Raw genomic sequence first — 24,385 nt, forward strand, 5'->3', positions numbered from 1 at the left:
AATTATGCTAATAAGATAATAAACCATTTCGCTAATTAACTTTTAAATTGTGTTAATTAGGTAAATATGCTAATCAACCATTTAGCTAATGTACCCTTTAATTAATGTAATTAATTAACCCTTTAATAGATTTATTTATTCAAATTTATCAATTATTCATATTAGTCAATCCACATTTATCACTGTATGTTCTGCTGGAGGCCGCCATCTGGTTTTGGTCTGCTGGAGGTCACCATCTTAGTTCCGAAGCTTGGAGGTGTATATAGTACATTTAGTAGAGTATAAATTATGTAATAAATTTTATTTGTAACAATATATTTTTAATCTGTATTTTTTTTGGTAATTTTTCCAAAAAAATTACCCTTTGTATTGATAAGGGATCGAACCGAGGTGATTGAATAATTACCAAAAGGTGGTGGGATCAAATTTCAACCACCACTCTCAGATTTTTTAGAGAAAAAATGTGCTTCCATTTTATTAATGTTGTTTTAACTCGTGTATTAATGCTAATTGATGTGTTTTGACTTGCATATTATTCCAGCGGTCGCGGGTATATAAGCGTGTACCAGACGACAGGGCCCTCAATCATCCTCTGAAGGCTTTTCGGTGCAAATCGGCTCTCTCTTTAGAACGTTACCTAATATTTAGATGCTGTTCCAATGTCGAACTCGATGGAAGTTTTGCCATCTACAGACCAGAACCCGATGGCAGCGGCGACGACGGCCATGCAGTTCCCATTGACATCGACGATGTCAACTACGCATGCCTTTATGGATTGTGTACCATTGACGTTGATGACCCCAAAGGCTTCGACGTCGACATCAACGCAGATCCCTTTGGCATCGTCGACAACCATGAAGAACTCGATGGAATGTGTAACGTAACGTCGACACCGATGACACTAAAGGAGACTTTAACATGTGTGTTTCCATCAGCAGAAGAGTGTTTAATGGCTGCAGAGGAAATTTCAATGAATGACGTTTCGCCTTCGATGGATACTTCAATGGTTGCAGTACCATTATAATCAATGTTGTCCACAGAAGTTGCATCGGCGTCTTCCCAGTATCAAAGTCGTTACAGTAATAAGATTTTCTTGAATAATGGTATTGCTCGTCGACACGACAAGAGAGAATGTGCTAATAATGTTTATCGCAATATTTTTAGCTGTAAAAAGTGTCGCAAGCAATTTACAATAAATAAGTAGAAAATACACCTGGAGACATGCAAAGGCAGAAAGTAATGGTTTCGCTGCCAACGATGTATCGAATTGCATAAGAGTACACCGGGAAGTGGTACAACTAAAGCAACATCAGTATCTTGTTCGGGTCTGAAAAGTTCGTCTTCATCGATAGACATCCTTGCGGCTACTGCGACATGTCGTTTGTATTTGTCCATGATACATGAGAGAAGTAAATGTACGAAGACTCCATCTCGTATGAAGTTTCGCTGCGATAAGTGCCATGTTTTGTTTACTCGTATTGACAGTTTGAGACGAAATGCAAAAAAAAAAATTGTAAAGACGAAGTCCGTGTGCCTACTCTGGAAATACCTGCAGACATTTTGCCTCCTCGGTTTAGGTTGGAGACTCGTATGTCTATAAGCATACAAGCATATGTGCAGTAACCGATTGCGATGATGCATGGACATGAAACTAACACCAATACTGTGATTGGTGCATTACAAATAAATTATAATAGATTCTATTTGGTTAAATCGGCATATCTTGGAATTTTGAAAGACTACTATTATCTAAATACGTTTAGTGAGTCGAAAGACCTTTGTAAATTTATTGACGATATCAGACAGAACATTATGATTCAGCTTACTGATGAAGTAGCAACGTGCGGACCCTTAAATATTATTTGTGGTTGGGCTGCGTATATGGTAAACCGAGTCCGTTCCAGGACCAAGAGAAGAAGGTGTGCTTTCAAGACATTGGCTGCTACAATTTACACTTCTGACGATGTAAACAGTCAGTTAGACACGGTATCGAGAAACTCTGTCAGGAAGAGGAAGATAATGTCAATTAAGGATCTGGCTGGTCTCTGTCTTCAGTAAACCGATTGGAGCTGAGAACCAGTCAGTTAAAGCCAATGCAGAACTAAGTGTTAATAAGATTGCTATATGCAGTAGAGTAGAAATTATGTAATAACTATTATTTGTAACAATCTTTTTTTTATCTGTAATTTTTTGGTAATTTTTTCCAAAAATTTACTTTTAGTAATGATGAGGGATCGAACCGAGGTGATTTAATAAGCCAATCAATAAATTACAGAATTTTGTGTTGAGTTTTGGATTCATCCCCGAATTCCTAGATTAATAATTACAGATTTCCAAGATAGTGGCCAAGTGTCAATATAGCGGGCAGCGTGGCAGTAAGTGAATACTGCACTCTAGCGGATAAAAATTAAATTAATATGGTGGCAGTGCCCTCTAGCAGAAGAAAACAATATTTCGGATCCAAGATGGCGGTCTCCCGCAGACGAATACATCATGGCCGTTATGACATTATTCTGTCTGACGTAATATCTGCCTTGGAATTAGTGGTGGTAGGTAAGTCTGTGGGTTGCTTCAGTGGACGAAATGATCCTTTCGCTATTTTTTTGATTATGTTGGGTTTGAACCAAGTTTTTTAAACATTTTTATGGATATTTTATTTAGCTTTTTAAATGAATTTTATAATTTTTATCTTTAAAATCGGGTAATAATTACGGATTTTAAAGATGGCCGCCTTAAAGAAAATTGCAACATTAGGGGATTGGAGCACTCGATTCCAAGATGGTTAAATTAAAGATGGTGACTGAGGTCAAAGTTTAAGGTCTTGGTAAAAGTTCAATGTTGAGTTCAAAGGTGCAGGACAAAAGACAACGGTCAAGGTCAAAGGTTAAGGTCAAATGTCAAGCTAAAGGGCAACGGTCAAGTTCAATGGCCATGATAAACATCAATGTCAACTGTCAAGGTCATGTTCGAGGTCAAAAAGTCAAGTTTAAATTCGAGGTCAAATGTCAAGATCAAAGGTCGATTACCAGGTAAAAGGTCAAGGTCAAAATTCACCTATCGAATTAATAATATCATATTTAAATATTTTTTATAGTTTGAAAAAAATTCTGTTTAAATTAGATAATTATTATAGAATTTCAAGATGGCAGTTGATTTTCAACATGGCAGAAGTTTTTTTAATATTTTAACAATTATATTTTTTCATAAATGTACAAATTTTGCCCGATTTTTTAAAATGAAAACTATAGATTTTCATGATAGCGACCACAACGAAAATGTAACATGGAATCCCAGATTGCAGCCGTAACGAAAAGTGCAGCGTTCTATAATCCGAGATGGTGGGCGTAACGAATAATTTAACGTTGTATAATCCAATCTGGCGAGCGTAAAGAATGGTGAAAGTTTGAAGTAAACTAATTTTTATATTTTTTGGAATTTTTTTCGTAGTATTTTTTGTTAAAAATTAAAGAATTTAAAGTCTACAGTCAGTGTCAAGGTCATGTCTTCAGCGGCTTAGGGTGGCCAGTCGACGGGGAATTCAAGTCGTTATACCTAGGGAATTTTTATTTTTTCTAAGGTAAAAGTCTTTTGAGGCATTCCGAATTTTGAATTTTTTGTTTTCTTGAGGCATAAAACGGGAAAATTTCCCTCAAAACGGATATTCTCCTCTCGAAATAGGGGAATTTATAAGAATTTTGCTGAATTTTGAGTCATTTTTGAAGAATTTTGAGTAAATTTGACACCAAATTAGCCGCCGTGACGTCATGCTGGTCGGTAATTGACCCCACCTCAGACACCGCACCCAAAACCCAGTCCCAGTATCGCCATTTACATACTACTGTTTGTTTCACTGTCATAAAGTTACATTGGGCACAAAAATATGTGTTGTATGTACTCTAATGTTTACGCAAGTGGCAATATACGGGTTTATGTTGCTACACGTGGGTCCGTCATCTTTGTGTCTCATTTTCGTTCATCGACTTTTGTTCCATTTTCACGAAATTACTCCTACCAAATCTCGTATGCAGATAGCTAAGATTTTTACACCTTAAAAGTCAGACTCTTATAAATCTCTGTACCAACATTCTAAAACTATTTTACTAGCTGTTATTCTGAAATATTTCTTAACTCACTGAAGATGCCATTATTCCGTTTTCCTTCAGTTGGATTATAATACAGTTCTCATTAAACGACTTAAAGTGGCTTGTATTACCAGTGTTAATTATAGAGATATTTGTAGGGAAATTATTTTCACGAAACCATTTCCAGACAAGCTGTGTGTTAAAACACTGTACAGATGGTCTGTGCTTCGTGGTTGGTGGCGTTTATTTCAGGTACTGTCAGCACACCAATCATAGCCAATCAGTGCGGAAGCAAGCGCATCCTGAATAGCCCGGAGAAACAGAGCAATAGCTTCTCTTCCTGAAGGCCGACTAACGCAGGCATACCTTATTGCAGTCTAATGAGCGATCGGATTTTTTTTAGCGTAGAATAAATGCCCATAGATATCGGTATGAACTTCGTTTTCTTTCAAATAGAACTATAATGATTTTTGTTGCTAGCTTTGTAACTTTCACAAAAAAAAAATTCAATGGTGCATCACAAGTTTAAGTGTGATAAGTAGTTTCAGAGGAATGACCATATTTCGAACGTAGGAAGTGACTGTAAGGAGAACAGGCTGCCTAATGTGACATTTCATGATAGCAAGTAGGAGCGACCAAAGACACTTGCTATGTTCAAACACTATAATTTCTCCGAAAATACTTATCACGGCGTGGCATGCCGTTGAATGAATCTATGTATATCAGAAAGATTATGATGCAGCAGAAATTACAATAGTACCATCTAAAACAAGCGAGGTTGCTATCAATGTATCCATAATTAACAATGCTAAGTTCGTTCACCTGGGGGGAAATGGAAAAACTATACTTTCAATGTGTCCAAAATTAGTTCAGTGTAGAGGTTAGGTGTTTCATCCTTTGTGAAAATTATTCGTATATTTAACAATAAATCATAATAATAAAATAATTAAAACATCAGTTGAAACATTCTAAATAAAAAAATTATTACCTAACCTTACGTAAACATAATATTGCTTCAAAAATGTTTACCAACATATTCTGCCAGCCAACTGTGCATAAATTCACCTAAAAAAAAAACAATAAATGTATATATTAGAAGTATGTATATGTTCCTCCGGAAACAGGGTCCAGGGTATGGATTGAAGATTGTTTACATTGTGACGTCACGGCAACCATCTTGGATTCAAACATCACGGCGGCCATCTTGGTTGGTCGTGACCTTGACCTTTGACTTTGACCCCGGCGGCCATTTTGGATCCACCATCTTGGATCCGCCATTTTTGATGACGTCATTTTGTTTTCTCGAACATTCCGGCATTGTGTTTTCCGCAATTTTGAAGTATGACGTCACCATTGCAATTTCCATTACGGCCGCCAACTTTAAAATCTTTATTTATTATCCGATTTTAATGGAAAAAAATTTTAAAATTCAGAAAAAAATTCAATTAATAACATATTAATAAAAATATTTAAAAAACCAACATTTACGACATGGAGCTCGGAGTCCTCAGTTCGAACCTGGTGAGGGCAAAAAAAAATTAAAAATGGCGACCGATTCTACCCCCGTGGTGGGTGCTGGCAGACTGACTCCCACCACTTTTTTTCAAAGCATATATATCGCCAGTTAGCATGATGTCATGTCCGCCATCTTGTCCTCGTCTGCTGGAAGCCATCATCATTGTATCGTCTGCTAGAGTGTGCTGACACCATATTAGTTTAATTAGTACCCGCTAGAGTGCTGTGCACCCGCCATCTTGTCATTTGGCCGCCATCTTGGAATTGTGTAATTATTTAACTATAAATTCGGGAAAAGTTCCAAAATTCATTAAATAAATTGACAATAAATATACTGATTAATATTAATTAGATCGACTAAGGTCCTTAGTTCGATCCCTGGCCGATACAAAACAACTTTAATTTTAAAAAAGTACCACAAAAGCGACAGGTTTGAGAAAATAAAAACACCGCAAGTTCTTTTAAAAAAACTTTTATTACATAAACTCTACACTACTACAAGTACAAAAAAATACACAGAAAAATTACTAAAGTCTTGTGGAATTCTCGATTACTGCATCAGCCACCCACGAATTAAAGCGAGGTGGAAAGCCCCACCACTTGACATAGGACCGTCCGTTTCTTCGTTTTATAATCTTCTCCACCAAGTACGTATCGGGATACAATGTAGGCTGAATCTCTTCGGCATAGAAGCCGCCATGGATAGGTTTGTGGTCCAAATCTTCGAGGTAGTAGGTCCTAGGCTCTGATTCACGAACATGTGTCACACGTAAAAGTTCAGGACTCCAGTTCGCAGTGAATCCTTTCTCGAAGATGCCTTTCTGCTTGGAGATTCGCACAATGTCACCGACGGTAGCTTTACGCTTTCGTGGATCTTTCTTCTTCGTGTTGGAAAACACCGTTTGAAGCAGGCGATTGTCCTTTATGTCCTTTGGCTTCATTTTCGTGGTAGAATGCACCGTGGAATTATACTCGCTTATTAGTTTCGGCAAGATGTCAAGCCACTTGTAATTTCCGTTAGCCGTGAACTAACGCCACATCTTGGAACGCAAAGTTCTGTTAAACCTTTCGACAATGGAGGCTTTGACGTTACTAAATGTAGAGTAGTGTTTGATGCCATACTTCTTCATCAAAGCCTTGAAGGTTGCATTGTAGAATTCTTTCCCGAGGTCCGTTTGCAGATGCGACGGTACACGTCCATCCCGCAAAATATTGTTCATGGCCTCGGCTACGTCAGTTGCAGTCTTTGATTTTACAGGTCTAGCCCAAGCGAACTTGCTATAAACATCGATGACTGACAATGTGTACTTGAAACCTTTATTCAATCTGGAATACGGTATCATCTCAACAAGGTCCGACTGGAATAAATCATCAATTCCACGAACTATGACTTTGCGATGAAGGTATTTCCGTCTAGCAGGAGCATGAAGTTCGTGAGCGATTCCGGTTCGACTCATTGTATGTAGCCGGCTTCCCTCAGTTCTTCAAGTATTGAGACTATTTCGTTGATGTGCGAATAGTTGCCTACACTAAGCGAAGCATGTAGAATTCTAAGACGATCGACTAATTCATTGGGGTCGTCCCAATATACATAGTCAAATATCTGATCACTTTCTAGCTTTTTTAAACCTAACCATGTATCGTTAGTTCACTGAAGAGATTAGCGAGAATGTCGATTTTTTCATGATCTTCGTCTTTATATACACCACTATCTGGATCGTTATCGCGAAAAAGTGCATTGGTTAGTTCTAGTAGTTTTTTGTACTCTTGTAAGTCTTTGTGAGAATATCCTTTAGGCTCCCTGCGAAACAGCAATTCGTACAGACCCGGAGTCCCGCGCGTTTTGAACTCTCCTACGCGCACGATATTTCCTGGTAGAAAGTCTATTTCTTTAGCACCGAGGAACCACGCATTATGTTTTCTGTACACTCCGTAGGTCGTGTCATTATTCTGGCTCGTAAACGATATCAGGTATGGTCGGACCATTGCATTAACTTGATGTCCCTTTTTCGGTATTTTCTTCTTGTGCATGGACTCTGTACTTGTTAAGTACTCTTCTTCTCGATCTGGTTCATACTTTCTCTTCTTTACAGTTGGCATTTCATTTTCAACTTCTGTCTTCACAATGATGGCTGGTTCTTCCTTGTTTTTAAGTTCGTCGAGGCGATTAGTGATTGGTTTAAATATCTCCTCATTTTCCATCTCACGTGCAAGTCTGGTTCGTCTAGCAAGTAAATATTTTTCACGAACTGAATGTATAGCTCGATGAAGGTCACTGGCCAGGTCCGACATTGTACTGGCTGGAAACATATTGCAAGACCTCCTTTTATACTTTTTTATTCGTTCACAGTAACTTCTTTCTTGTTTTTGGCTAAATCTGAATTTGTTGACAAGTGAGATAGTGATGCTTTCAGAATACTTTGAAAAGTTCTCAAATCGTCACGTCTTTGTGCATTCAATACTTCGATCATGTCGCGAATGCGAGAATCCGAGGCTTCCAACCGCTGGTCGATGGCAACGAGATATTCTAGTAATTAGTCTTTCACACTTTCTACTTTTTGAGCCAGTAGCGAAATGTATTTGCGGATAACATCGTCATGAGACTTGAGAGCAGTACGTAAATCTCGACTGCTACGACCGAATTTCAAAATGCTATGACTCATGTTTGGCGATAAACTGATCGAAACCTCGTCTGTACCTGCCCTTATATAGAGGCCAGTCTTTGACTATAACTAGGAATCCGTGTTCTTCTTTCCAACACAAGGAGCACATGTCTTTGAATTCCTGAAACGACCTGTCGGTGTTTACGTGATCGTCATAAGCATTGCGTAAATTAAGTTCGTCCATGCGAAAAAGCACTATGACATTCGCGTTGTCTCGTAGAAGATGTTTTGGAATACGAGTGTACGTCTGACACTGGTAAACACACTCTACCTTGGAGTGTCTGCCCATGGAAAAACACTCTTGTATTATGCCTTGTTTCTCGCACATTACATCGTCGAAAACAAACACGGAATTGGCTTTTGTTTCGCTTGGAGGTACCACATCCGCATTATCATTAAATGGAAAATACTCCAGACTATCCACCGAGCGTAGAACAGTAGCTAGGCGCTGGTACTTTGGCTGTTGCAACGACTTGGAATACAAGTAGACATTTTCGAACCTAAGTCCGTTTGGTTCCTCCAGTAAACTCAGCAGAACGCATGTTTTGCCGCAGTTGGACGGACCCGCCATTATGCAACGTACGGCAGAAGGCAACAGTAAGCCATGTCGTGATTCACGCGCACTAACTACATCGTCTTGTGTAATGTGCACGGGCAAACACACTTCTTGCTTGACGAACTGCATTGTACTGAAGAAATTGTATTAAATCAAACACATTTATACTTTCTGGTCAGTTGTGCATAATGACTCGAAGAGGTAAGAACAAAAAACACATCGGTGCAGGACTCGTGAACTCACTGATAAACAATCTGCCATTCGAGCTACACATTCCCGGCTACCGATTCTGTGGCCCCAGCACCAAACTAGCGAAAAGGTTAGCTCGCGGTGACGTGGGCATTAATTCTCTCGAAGAAAAGTGCAAACAAAACGATATCGCATATTCATTAAGCAAGGATCTGGAATCCAGGCACCGGGCCGACGAGATATTGGCACAGGAAGCCGAAGATATAAGTAAATCGTCAAACGCGGGACTAGGAGAGAAAATCGCGGCCTGGGGCGTTTCCAAAATCATGAAGGCAAAGACCAAATTAGGACTGGGTGCTCGTCGAGCCAGCTCCATCAAGTCAAAGACTAACTCACGCAAGACCAAACGTAAGACTGGTGCAGGCGTGCAAACAGTTAAGCAAAAATTACAGACTCTCGACAAGAAGATTATAGGAGGATTTCTTCCTTTGATTTTGCCTGCATTGGGTGCTCTTGGCGGTCTCATCGGTGCAACGAGCGGTATAGTGCGGGCAGTCAACACTTCGAAGAATGAGCGCAAGCTGTTGGAGGAAGCACAGCGACACAATGCCAGCATGGAAGCCATTGCCATCGGTAAAAAAAACGGGGCTGGACTGTACTTGCAACCTCATAAATCAGGACGAGACATGAAAAAGAAACGAATGAAAAAATCCTTAGTTCTTTGCCGAAACGTCCGCTCACCAATATAGATTTAATCAAGTACGCACGCAAACTTAAAATACCAAATTTCCGCGGCGTGTTTATGCGAGACACTTTGCCCAGCAAATCAAAAACGCACGAACGCGCCATCATTAATTTAGACACGTCGGTGGGTCGCGGCACGCACTGGGTTGCTTATGTAAAGACTGGAAAAATGACCGAGTACTACGATAGTTTTGGAAATTTACGGCCTCCGCCAGAACTTAGGCGGTACCTGGGCCAGTCCACTATGTTGTTTTACAATTACGGAACGGAGCAGAAGCCTTATCAAACAAACTGCGGACACTTGTGTCTTCGCTTTTTAACAAACAAAAATTAGCTGACAAAAATAATTGCTACTTAAAGGCTGTGCAGTGATGATAATTTATTAGTCATGTCGATAATACTTACCTTGACAGGTCACGCATCTGAGCTGCGGGCGGTTCATTTCCCGCCTCTGGATTTAGACGGAGAATGGTGTATCGGACTCGTACAAACGTATAATGCCTTACCGAATATCGACCAAGAAAATTGCAAGATCTGCTTCCTGAAAAGCGATGGGACCGCTCATGAAATACAGTTACCTCTAGGCTCTTACGAAATTGACGACATTGCAAATTATATCAGGGATATGTTACCACAGGATGTAGACTTTCAACTGCGTGGAAATCCAAACACTCAAAAAAGCATTCTAACATGTAGTGAAAATGTCGACTTTACGAAACCTGGCACCATAGGTACGATGCTCGGATTCGAACCAAAGGTGTATGATACAGGAAGAACGTACGAATCTACGCGCGCAGTAAACATTTTGCCTGTGAATGTCATAAGAATAAACTGTAATTTGGCAAGTGGAACGTATCTCAATGGAAGACTAAGCAACATGCTGCACGAGTTTTCGCCGATGGTCCCGCCAGGATATAAACTGGTGGAAGTACCGCAAAGTATCATTTACGTTCCAGTCGTCGTGAAGTGCGCACTCGAAGTGGTCGTCAGAATCATTGACCAGCGAGGACGATTGGTAAATTTCAAGACGAAGAAATTACATTACGTTTGCACTTGAAGCGATGGGCGTAAAGTTCGTAACACCGAACAGTTATAAAAGAAATTGTATTGCCGTGAATAAGAACAGTTCTCTACCAGACATCAGTGCATTAACACCTGACAACATAAAGTATCTTCTTAGTATTGGACAAGTGCCGAATAAATATGGAAGACGAAATCCTCAGCGTGGAAGATCCGGTCATTTTTGATGACAGCATTACGAAAATGGAATTGCACGAGTACCAGCCTTTCCTGCTCGGACCGTACCCACTACCATCGGAAGTACGCATTGCTGTACAGCACCAAGATATTTGTACTTTACCTTCGAAGTCATTTCTACGTATAAGAGGCACGCTTACAAAAGCGGATGGTACGCATCCGACAACGACGTCAATATCCTGCAATGGTATTATTCACCTAATTGAGCGCATTTCATATGTACTCAATGGCGTTGAGGTAGACCAGACTAGAGATGTAGGCATAACATCTGCTATGAAAAATTACCTTTCACTCACGCCAAATGAACTGTCTGCTGCAAAGATGGCCGGTTGGGCTCTCGAGGATGAATATAAGCTTCCGGTTTATGCCGAAGGGAAGTTCGAAGTTTGTGTTCCTCTGTCCATGCTTCTTATATTCGCAGAGGACTACAAGCATATAATCATTAATTCGAAACAAGAGCTCATACTACTTCTAGCCAACACGCACATTAATGGAATTGTCGCCGCTGCAGAAAACCCTCAAGATGTCTCGCTAACACTACAGTCTATCGAGTGGATGCTGCCCCACATACAAGTGAGCACCGTTGAACGAGTCAAGATGTTAAACATAGAAAATGGCAAGAACTTCGATGTGCCATTCCGATCCTGGAGCATGGAAACTTATCCTGGCTTGCCTCATGGTCAGTGTATCAATTGGATAGTAAAGTCCAGCTTCGCTACGGAAAAACCAAGATACATCATCGTCGGGCTTCAGACCGGAAGACAGCTCAATGCAGGAGTAAGTCGCTCCGTATTCGATAACTGTCAAATACGTAATGTAAAAATATTTTTAAACAGCGAAAGTTATCCGTACGTTGACATGAACATGGACTTTGAAAGTGGAAAATTTCTTCTCGCATATCAAATGTTTGTCAAGTTTCAGCAAGCTTACTATGGGCGGAGACAGTCACCGATACTGAGTCCCGACAGTTTCAAGAACAAGGCTCCGTTAATGGTGTTTAACGTTTCCAAACAGGATGATCGAATAAATTCAAACATCATCGACTGTAGGATCGAGATAACGGCTAGCGGAAATATTCCACCAAACACCTACGCTTTTTGTCTGATACTTCACGATCGGCTTGCTTCGTACAATTGTCGAGACAAACTTGTGAAAATTCTGACATAAATACTGTTTCGTTTTCGATGATAATTTAGTTACGACCGAACATTGCTAGCGACAAGATGTACTGCAACCTGCAAGGTTTCCAGAGCCAAAATGGATTCGTGCTCAAGGAAATTAGCGTCACCTCCGGAGACAAGACTCGAACTCGCACTTTCCGACCTCCGTATCCGTGGAAACTACTAGACGAAAAAAGTAAACGGTCGAATGAATGCCTATGTAAATATTATCACGGACTAGAGTGTGACGAAGGAAAAATTCCGTACCACCCAGTGAAAAACACTATTGAAGATTTACTAGATCAAAACGAAATAATTTACGTTGCTGGACCTGAACAGAAGAAATGGCTGAGCAAGTTGTGTGATGCGTCAGTTGTAATTGTGGACCTACAGACCGACTACGGCTGTCCTTCCCTGCACAAGCTTAGTGCAATATACGACATGCAGCAACGTGACAAGTTTGAACGTGTCTGTGCTGTACAAACTCGCAGTTAATGCAGAAATGGCACACACAGTGGTAGTAGGAGCCTGCATATATAAAAGGCATACATCCGTACGTGCCTTCAGTTGTCGTTCGACCTGCAAGAAGATGTTTACGTTTCATCCTGCTAACGTGTACGTGAGCGTAAGACCTAGCTTCAGCAGTGTCGAGTACAGCTACTGGGATTCCGGGAATCTACGTACATATACAGAAACCTGTGATGGAGGCGCTCAGCATTGGCGGTTTGTGCACTTTCCTGTGTCCTACGAACCGACTCAGCAGCTGGTAGATTGTTGCGAACCTGGAAACTGTGCCGTCTATCACATGAGACCACACACAATCCTTCCTGCGAGCATCGCTGAGGTGGTCGCCTCGTCTGCATGTGCAACACCAAACATGGGCGTGTTGCAACCTGTTGCGACCTGTGATGCTTCTACGCAGACGTCCAAACGGTGTGCGTCTCGTCGTCGCAGTTCAGGCAGTGAATCTGTCCCAACTAGCACTGAGCCAAAGCCCAGGCGTAGACGTGGTCACAGACGTCATCGACCATGTCTTGTCGGAGTTGTCGACGTCGCAGAAGATGACAAGCTGGAAACCTGTTTTCCTGATCCCGTGACCTGCGAACCAGTTGGAACCGGATTCGACGATAAAGTGCGTGCGGCATTAAAGACTTTGCTTGCGAAAATGCTTTATTCCTTAACCTAATGTGTATTTGTGTGTAATTTTTTATAAATAAATGTTTAAAACTTGAACTTGTGTGTTTTTTATTTCTATAATTTTTAGCTACCTAATAAAAAAATTTTTTACATACGGACAATATTTTGATTCATGTAGTATAACAGTAGACCGCGGGTATATAAGCGAGGTTCAGACGACTGGAGCCTCAGTTCACCTATGGCCTCGGTGCAGTACGGACTTGCTCTCTTCAGTAAGTTTCGTGAGATTTAGTTACTGCTCCAATGTCGACCGGGATAGACTGTTTACCGTCAGCAGCGGGGACCTCGATGGCAGCAACGTTGATGGAGTCGGAGATCCCGATACCGGCTGCAGAGGAGACAACGATACATATTGTTCCATCATCAGCTGAAGTTTCACCATCTGCATTCCAGACTTCAATTAATGAAGAGCGTACAGCGCATCAATGCAAATATTGTGGCGCATCTTTTACTAAACCTACGAATGCGCGCAGACATGAAAGAAGCAGCTGTCAGACTAATGCTTAAAGAATACTGTTTCAGTGTATAAAATGTAATAAACTAATTTCACGTCTCGATAGCTTACATCATCATTATAAAAAATGCTCCGAGAAAGTTAAGTGCGAGTATAATGAACATGGTTATTGTTTTGACTCATGTGTTGTACCAGCTGATGAGACTATATAAGTGAGACCCTGGTGATATGAACTTCAGTCCGTCTCTGGCTGCGGTGATGAACGGATCGGATAGTTAGTCTTGTATAACATAATAGACCGGTATCTAGCTCTTCTTGAGAACTCGATGGCATCATTACCACTATCTACACCAACCTGGATCGAAGGTCTACCATCATCAGTGCAGAGCACGATGACAACGTCATCTACAGCTACACCTACTCTCTCGGCACAGCAGGAGATTTCGACTCGTGCAACATCTTCCGCAGAGCAGACCTCAAAGGCTTCAGAAGTTAACATTTCAGCAGTGTTACAATGGTTGTCAACAGTTCCAGTGACATTGATGAAGGAAGGAGCATCCAACAGTGTTCCATCACCCGACTGCACGTACTGTGAGAAGATCAAAAACTTGAAATTACGTGATTATGTAATACACAATTTTAGTAATAACTCTGAACGCATTAAAAATCAGTGCAACAGGTGTTTAAGCAAGTTTATACACTATGGAAGATTAAAACGGCACCTCAGGAATTGTGATAGGCTGGGTGTACATTCATCGGAATCAAGCTGTATATTTTGTAACAAAACATTAGCAAATATTCAAAGTGCACAACGACACGAAATATATCACTATCTTTTTAATGAAGTCGATAATTCGTCTTTGTGTGAAAATTGTGGTGTTTTAATATGTCGACCTGATAAACTGAATAGACATTTACGGACATGTAAAAGACTTACTTCGACCATTAAGAAGACTGTTTGAATCGAGGAATCCACAAAACTTTAGTATTTTGTCTGTGTATTTTTTTGTACTTGCAGAAGTGTAGAATTTAGGTAATAAAAGTTTTTTAAAAAGAACTTGCGGTGTTTTTATTTTCTCAAACCTGTCGCTTTTGTGGTACTTTTTTAAAATTAAAGTTGTTTTGTATCGGCCAGGGATCGAACCAAGGACCTTAGTCAATCTAATTAATATTAATCAGTATATTTATTGCCAATTTATTTAATTAATTTTGGAACTTTTCCCGAATTTCTAGCCAAATAATTACACAATTCCAAGATGGCGGCCAAATGACAAGATGGTGGGTGTCACAGCAATAATAATAAATGATTACTGCACTCTAGCGGGTACGAATTAAACTAACATGGTGTCAGCGCACTCTAGCAGACGATACAATGATGATGGCTTCCAGCAGACGAGGAAAAAATGGCGGACATGACGTCATACTAACTGGCGATATATATGCTTTGAAAAAAAGTGGTGGGAGTCAGTCTGCCAGCACCCACCACGGGGGAAGGATCGGTCGCCATTATTAATTTTTTTTTTGCCCTCACCAGGTTCGAACTGAGGACTCCGAGCTCCGTGTCGTAAATGTTTGTTTTTTAAAATATTTTTATTAATATTTTATTAATTGAATTTTTTTCTGAATTTTAAATTTTTTTCCATTAAAATCGGATGATAAATAAAGATATTAAAGTTGGCGGCCGTAACGGAAATTGCAACGGTGACGTCATACTTCAAAATTGCGGAAAACACAATGCCGGAATGTTCGAGAAAACAAAATGACGTCATCCAAAATGGCGGATCCAAAATGGCCGCCGGAGTCAAGGTCAAAGGTCAAGGTCACGACCATCCAAGATGGCCGCCGTGACGTCAGAATCCAAGATGGTTGCCGTGACGTCACAATGTAAACAATCTTCAATCCACACCCTGGACCCTGTTTCCGGAGGAACATTTACATACTACTTTATTATTTTAAAAACGAGCTTAAAAATATAAAATAATAAGATATTTCAATATTTCATGTTATCCAAAAAAATTTGACTGTTAAGGAGTTTATTTATCAACGATAATTAAACTAATATGTAGCTTTAAAGCGTATGCTAAATGAATGATTTACGCATTGGGTAATATTGATTTTAAATAACTTCATGGATATACGGCCATTACTGGTTTACCTCACTGGTTTTCATAGCTGTCACTGTTTTCCAGTGTCCGCAATAAGTAAGGGCCAGAAATAAATCACAGAATCATTTCGCGATAGGACAAAATTCAAATATGTATACCTCAAAGATAATTATGCTATTCGCACACCGTTCACAGGGAATGCTCCTGGCCAATGATAAACCCTCAACTAAAGAATAACTGAATCACAGGCTATTAAGTTGAGAAGTCTCACCAGTCGGCAGTCAATAAATAGGTGGCATTTGCTCGAGTATACAGAGGAATGTGGAGTCTAGCCTAGAAGTAATTGAAAACGCGAATATTTCCGGTTCCTAGCTGATGACGGAATGAAAGTTCCCGAAACGTTCGTAACTGTTTTGTTATAGAATGCCTGTTGTGTTCATCTGTGCTGTAATTTGTTTTCTAAATTTCTTCTACGAATTTTCTTTGCTGCATGGGCACGTAACATTTAACATCAGCTCATATTGCCTTTTTGTCCTAGTATTTAATTGTTCAATATTGTTTTCCATTATTGATGGGTTTTTCTTCTGTGACTACCAGTTGAACTAGTAATGGCATATGTCCATTAAATTATTTAAAATCCAAATATTAAGTGTAACCTATGTATCTGTTTTATTAATATGTATTTTATTTATTTTTCTCACGTTTTATCCATGTGGGGGAACATTGATCAAGTGTGAAGCCGTATCTAACGATTAATTCTGAGAAATGACGGTCTTTTATATTCTTCTCTTTATTTACCATCTGTAATGAAGAAATATATATGATGTGAATTTTTTTTATGAATTTGTAGATTTGTACACAGAAATATATAAAATACAAAAACACAAAACACTTTAACAACGTATGGGGAAGTAACTTTATTAAAACTGATAGTGTGTACTTCATGATAATTAGTCTGGTAAAATGTAACGTTTGCTTTGTATTTCATTTAATAGTAGTCTAGGAAATTGGCCTCGTCCTGCTTATGCATCTTCACTAATTGGACAGCCAAACTTTAATTGCATAACATGTTTATATAATTTTTATTACTTTCACTGCGCAATGAAAGAGCCTTGGAAATTTTCCACGTTTTAAACACTATGAAAATGCATTTCAAAATAAACGTTTATTTATTGCACCTATTTAAAATGATTTTTTTTTACCAGAAATTTTAACTGGCGGTATAATTATGAATTACATTGTTAAGCTAATGTTATAAACATCTACTTGAAAGCTTTCCTGTAAAATTTAAACAAATTAACACATAGAGGACACAAAAAAATCTATGTACATGAACCCAAAACTTCATTAAAATACATTACCTAGGTGATATAAGTCAAAACTTCCAGTTTTTAAAAACAGACGTTTGAAGTTAATTTTTTAATCCTTTCATCGTTATTTTTTTAACTTGATCACAACAGGGATCCATGTATAAATGATTGACAATTTTTTATATATGTACTTTCATAATAATTTTTTACAAAAAATTTACATTAGATGATACATTTCTAAGTGCGATGGCATTCGTAGTGGAAATATATGTTGTAAAAAATAAAACTCCATCATTTATCCAAAAGTTACTTTGCATTGTATGTAGGGAATATAGTTGTACCAAAATATATTATTAGATGGCATTAGTAAACATATTTTATCTGTCCAGTGTGTAACGAAATTCATGCCTATATTTGGAGTTAGGAATATAAATCTCAAAAAGGTTTTTTTTTAAATAAAAATAAGAAACATTTGTAACAATCATACCAAACATTTTCCTGTTCAGTTTATTTTGTTCGCTTCTTATTATTGCACTTATACATTCTGTTGATCTTCTTAATGTCACCTCTGCTGAAACCTTCGCGTTGTCCCAGCTTCATGCCTTTAATCTTGTTCTAAAAGAAACATACTATTGTTAGTAACACTCCTTTGGTTTTCTTAGCATGCATATTTTACACTTCTTCATTGCCAGAAATGTTTTTGAAAATCACTGAATTTGCCTTAACCTCTAAATGTTGACATGCCTTTCAGTTTTAATCAAACGGTCTCTCGCTTGATAATGTTTCCCCATTTATGTCTAAATATAAATTCTAACTTTTGGTGCGAATGTTATAAATAATGAGTCAGGAGCAGTACGTTTATTTACCAAAGGCTATTAGTGAAAAATGTCGGATAAGTAAGAATGGATTTTTCTAACGTATATATTGTGTGAATTATGGTCATCATATCTTAGAATAAACAATTCAATTACAGAACCATATATCGTTAAATATACAAATTTTAATAATGGTTCACAAAACAATACATTGTTTGTAATGCCAAAACCCTTCCTTAAATGGGGCCTGAGACCCTTTCTAGTAATGAACATTGTAAAAACCACCTTGTTCCTAAAAACTTCAGTTTAATCTCAATGATAGAATTATAAAAAATGGCAATGATAGACATTACTTATTTAGGTGAGATGTTAGAGAGAAAACAGAAAGAGTAAATTAAAAACCAAGTAATATACTAATGCCTGACATATATGTAGCCACAATTATGTAAACCTACTGCACGCCAGACAGTGGGTTAGGATTAGAACTGAATAACGAATGGTACACTCTGAAAAATAGAAATGTGGAATGCCTTTGGTTACAAAATTAAATAAAGTTCCACAGACATTTATTTTCTTTTTTAGTTTTACATCCAGATGAAATATTTGTAATCCAGGCTAAAACAGTTGGCATCACTAGTTTCTTAAAAAAAAAAAAAACTAAGCAATTTATACAATCGTCACTGGAGTTTACAAAAAAAAAGTAAAAAAAAGTAATCTTCTATGACAAAAAAAAACTTGCAAATTACATACGTAACGTCAAGTAAAACACGCCAGGAATATTTTGTACAGGGTTTTAGGTAGCACAGTTTTACGAAAAGGTTTATAGTTGGCTGCGAACCACTTGACAAATGACTCAGTATCCAGGAATATCCAGGAATATACAGATGAAACACTATATACAACATCTTTATTTCAACCATTGTACTGAAAACATCAGAAATTTATGTAACCCCCTCATTTACCTGGCCGGGCCAGCAAACACTAATAGGGACCAAGCAGAAGGCTGGATTACAATAATAAAACCCAGGCTGATGGTATTAGTTTATAATATTCAGTTAAACAAGAAAAATATAAACAGTAAACATTCCACATCAGAAAAAGGCATTAATTCATTTACAGACTCCAACAGTCTTAAGATCATATAAATACACATAATAAAATAGTTAGAATAATCAATGGGGGTCAAGGTCTCAAGCAAAGAGGGCATACAGGCCGTTCCCCTCCAATACAAAACCTCCTGCCTCACAAATTCTTGAACCACCTGCCCCAATCCGGTGCACCGGTTACACCACACCACTTAAACCCATTAAAAAATCTCATAAAAAATAATATATAAATAACAAAATAGAATGTGTAAACAATCTATATAAAAATATTTAAATTACTCTGTTCAGGTACTATTAAACACATTAATATCATACACATTAGGTCACTCGCATTTTCACATTAATAAATATATTTTTAGCACCAAAAGATAGAGAGTTACTGAGTATTTAAGAATGTACCTGCACTTGTTCTAAAGCAAATTATAATAAAACACCAATTTAAATATATTCCTTCAAGCTGGACTGGCAATATAGTCTATACATACTATGTACTTTGTAATCACAATATAATGCCACAGAACATTTATAAAATTAATAATCACCTAACAAGTATTATAATTATACCTAACCAAGAAACAAATGTTTCCTCAGTTCACTATTTCCTTTTACGAATTTACTTTATAAAGTTCAACAAGGTTGAGCACCAATAAATATAATAAATATAATTTAAATGCCAACAGAATATAATCAACTTTACTTTAGCAGGAATGGCGATGTTTTTACAAACTACTCATCCTATTTGTGTGGCAAACCTGTCAAAGCCTCAACACTACCTAATCGCCAGATTTACCTACAGCCGAATTCTGAGTCGGCAGCAAAAAATACAACAACGAAAACAGCGACTCAGCGTAACAGTAATTCAGAGCACAACTCCACGAGACAAAAAAATTAATTCTGAGGAAAGCCTACACATACCTAGACTCCCAATTAAGAGAGCAATCAATCCTCGATAGATCCACAGAAATAAAATGCCAACACTTACAGTTTGAAGGAAGACTGAACTAAGAAGAAAAATCAAATTGCCCCCAGCAATTTACAGAAGTCTTGGAGAAGCGGCCCCATTCTCTCCAGCCGCTGACGTGCCTTGAATTCGCCGCGCTGACGTCATCACAGCTGCACTGATTTCACTAAAACTTCTATTCGTAGACTCCGCCTTCTACTTGAATATCCAAGCAGGTAGAAAACGGTATCCTCGTAGCAGAACTCTTCATATCTTCATTCCCCATGAAAAACTCTCTCTGCAGTAGACTTCCCTCTTGTCCTCAGCAAATAATATTATTTAAACTTCTCGTACCCCGACGTGTAGATTTATAGGAGTAAAACGTTTTATTCTCGTGATCAGTCCAATACTCCGACGCAGTTCGGCTTCATTTTTTTCTCCACTTGCTTACTCATTATCACAACCCCTCGTGAAACTAATGCTGATTGAATTAATAACTCTCGTTAGCTAATCGATGAAAGGCGAACCTCTCTTCCGTTGTACCGTTGTCTCGGGCGCGCAGCTGAATTTTCATTTTAAAACGGCCAGTCATTTGTTGCGTAGGATTCTTACAGTTAACCCTTTTTTACTCCTGCTCCAACTCTTCTCTCCAGTAGGTACGACATTACTCCTCGAGGCGACTCACATCAACTCTCTCGACCAGCTGTCTCATACCAACAGCCTAACGCACGGCCACTACTACCAATTCCTTCTCCCCAGCACTAAATTACCTCGCGTACCAACTGCACTAACACTAGCGCTCGCGCGTCAAACACACACCAGATCGCAGCGCCACACGACAAAACCAGCAACTAACCAGACCGCCGCGCGCGCTCGCACACAGATAGCGTGCACGACTGCGCCCGAGCCTCGATCACACACAAAACCTAAGCAAACAAAACGTGGCACTCAAAAGAGTGTCACATTTATTCCGAGTGCTGAAGTGCTGAACCTGATCTCTATACTTCAACGTTCATGAACAACAATACATTGATATCGTCAAGAAAAGAACACATGTATATTGACTCTCTAAAGATATTTAGATAATAGTAGTATTTCAACGTTCTACGAAATGCAGATTTGGCCAAGTGAAACCCATTATCGTTTCTTTGCAATCTCCTAAGCACAGACTTAGGCTTAAATTAATATTCAGGCATCATCGCAATCGGTTGCTGAACACCTGTTTGTGTGATTGTACGCGTACGAGTCTCCAACCTGAACTTAGGAGTTGAAATTTCCACGAATTACAGTTTTTCGCATGTCGTCACAAATTATCAACATGAGTAAACCAAACATGGCACTTATCACATTGAAACTTCATACGAGAAGGATACTTTACGTATTTGCTCCTCTCGTGTCATCTTGCAACATGGACAAATGTGAACGGCATATTGCAGTAGGTGAAGGACTTCATATATGACAACGAAACTTTCAGGTCCGAACCAGATGCTAATATTCTTGTTGTGCCAATTCCCGGTGTACTTTCAAGCGCTTCGCTGTTGTAGCGAAAACTTGACTTCCTGCAGCGCAGCAGGAACTTTGCATGTCTTCAAGTGTTTTTTAATCTTATCATTTATTGCAAATTGCTTACGACTTTTCTTACAGCCAAGGGTTTTGCGAGGTGGATTCTTAGCACATTCTCTCTTCTTGTGTCGATGAGCTTTACTTTTGTTTGGGAACATATTTTCACAGTGGTGGCATCGATGCCCGGAAGATGCTGATATACTTACAATAGTCTTCACCAAAGTAAAATTAGTCGATGATGGAGGTGACATAGATGTTTCCTCACCTGACGGCACTTCATGCATTAAAGTTTCTTCTAGAATTGTTGGTGGCGATGGTACTCTTTCCATCGGGACCTCCGTGGTAAACAGTGTCGCAACCATCGAGATATCTTTTGACGATGGTACATGTTGCATCGGGATCTCCGCGGCCGTCGTCGACGTCGCACTGTGACTAGCATAATACATGAGTTAAAACTTCAACCATTTCCATTTATATGTGAGTAAAATCCACAACTACTTTCATTTATTTTTAGACAGTTTATTTTGTAACAAATATAGTTTGACCAATATTTGAATGTTTCTTCAACAGCATACAATAGTAGCCGAGCTATATTTTTTCAAATGAGTGGTTTTAACAGAAATTTACAGAACAATTTACAAGTCATTCATTGTATGTAACCCGCATCTTTTAGTTCACGAAGAGTAGTCAATTTTTCTTTGGTGATAGATAAATTTTCGGGATTTTGTGAAGAAAGTGTAAGTCTTAACCTGTCGACCAATATGTCTGGATGTTTCCACGATGAGTAATAAATCTGTTCTGCCACTGCCATCTTCCTTGCATATTTATTTTTAATATTCTAAAAATCTCTTGAGTGTTCATTCTGTTACCAGCCTCATATTAGTAATAACTTATTTCGATTCTCACAACCAGTAGTTCTACTGTAAATTACTGCATATAAACGGCTTAGTAGGATCCTCAAAACCAGCAGCAACATGTCATCCGTTCAAGATACCGACAAAGATTTAGCTATGAGACAGCTTTTACGTCTCATGATATTAGGCCTTAATGGTACCTGGCAAAATCCAGCATCATTGTCAACATCCAGCATCGTGTCTCGTGCAGCAACCATATCTGGTGAAGTACCGCTCACACCAGTGTCAACAGCTGGCGATGTAGCATTATCATCTGCAATCCCACCTACTGTAGGGAACCAACGTTTGCCTGCAACCGTCGAGTTACGGCAGAGCTCTCATAAGACACTGACCTGTTCCGCGTTCACCGATGTCTCCCTTCTGTGTTAGAGCAGGTCAGACAGCGGATTGGAACAAAGTGATGAAGACAGTAAAGCAGGTGAGGAAAAATGAAACTCCTTTCAAACTGAGGACGTGTATATTCACAGTGATTTATCTGTTGGTCACAGTCGAGTATCTTTCGTAAACTAAAATGACGTTAAATAAACTCAGATTTGTAAAAGGTTCACATGGTAATTTCCCGAAATCCCTTTTATGTGTGTGATTACATGCATGAATAGGCCATGCCAACCAGATGATTGTTAAGTATATCAACTCTGAGCAAATAGTATACTCCCATGTATCCTCAAGGACTTGCATGCTTAAAGCTTATAAGAATCATTGATGAAAATGCGAGTGCATGGTATACTTTACTACGAACTGAATCTTCAGAATTTGAACAGAGTACTTAGCTAGTCAGAACGTTGTACTGTAACGAGTCACCGTACTTGCATACATGGCAGTCAGGTGCAAATCACAAATTACGCGATGTTTTCGTACACGCTCTTCAATAAGTCGAGGTCTGTGTCAATAATGTACACAATATACACCACAATGGACACACGTGACATATGTTAGTCAGTAACGTTTAGTCCATCACAAATGTTTTAATGTCCCACTGCAATGATACAGGGCGTGATATATATATATATATTTATATATATGCATATATATAAACTATTAGGTTGTGAAGAGGCATTGAATCATGCAGAGTTGTGAATGAACAACCTGTTTGACGAAAGGACTTCACTTACAGTTAAGGATTGTGTAAGCAGATAGAGCTCAGTTAATTATTAGCCGTCTAGGAACTAAGTTTCCGTGTTCATTGGACAAAATGAAAAACAGAACCGCACACGAATTTATCATAACCAAATTTAAAATTGATACGATCGCTTTAGAACATGAACTTATTAGTCCACAAGATTCTATTTTCTATCTGTAATATTGAAACGGGGCCAAACACACACACAATAGAAACGAAGAAAAACGGCGAGGAATATAGCCCCATATAGAATCTTGCATGTGTACCCGGGACCTCTCTGGTGTGTACCGCAAAACAAGACTATCGGAATATAAATTTCTCATCACTGCAGCACCTCAAGACTCAAGCTGGTTTTAGAAATAAAGTGTTATCAAACTTATAATGTATGTTCACTAAACCTAACGAAAAAACTGTTTATTTTGTTTTAAATTCTGATGTCATATTTATTATAGGAATATGTGACAAGCTCGCTAAGTGTAGTAAACTCAAATAACGTTTTAGTAATAATGTAAGTATTGAAAAAAAAATTGTATTTATATTGTCGCTGTTCGAAATTTTCCAGAGTTATTGAAATCAAATTGGGGGATTTACTGATAATACTCTGGGCTGGCTGCTCTGTTCACTCATCGGTGCAAGTGACATGACGCAAATACCTTTTTTTATTAAAATTGAATCAAATAATTTTTTTCAATAAT

The 24,385-nt window shown here is 38.6% G+C and overlaps 1 protein-coding gene across 1 annotated transcript in view; it reads right to left on the minus strand.

Moving 5' to 3' along the window:
* Positions 1-17,703: 17,703 nt before the first annotated feature.
* The window catches only part of LOC134528797 (zinc metalloproteinase nas-13-like), a 66,636-nt gene continuing 59,954 nt past the window's right edge, over positions 17,704-24,385 (minus strand). Inside the window, exon 6 of the mRNA XM_063362462.1 lies at positions 17,704-17,847. Within this exon, the coding sequence (XP_063218532.1) occupies positions 17,740-17,847 (108 nt within the window). The 3' untranslated portion in view covers positions 17,704-17,739. The remainder of the gene's footprint in view (positions 17,848-24,385) is intronic.

Source organism: Bacillus rossius, chromosome 2 (genome assembly GCF_032445375.1).
Source record: "Bacillus rossius redtenbacheri isolate Brsri chromosome 2, Brsri_v3, whole genome shotgun sequence".
Classification (NCBI taxonomy): domain Eukaryota; kingdom Metazoa; phylum Arthropoda; class Insecta; order Phasmatodea; family Bacillidae; genus Bacillus; species Bacillus rossius.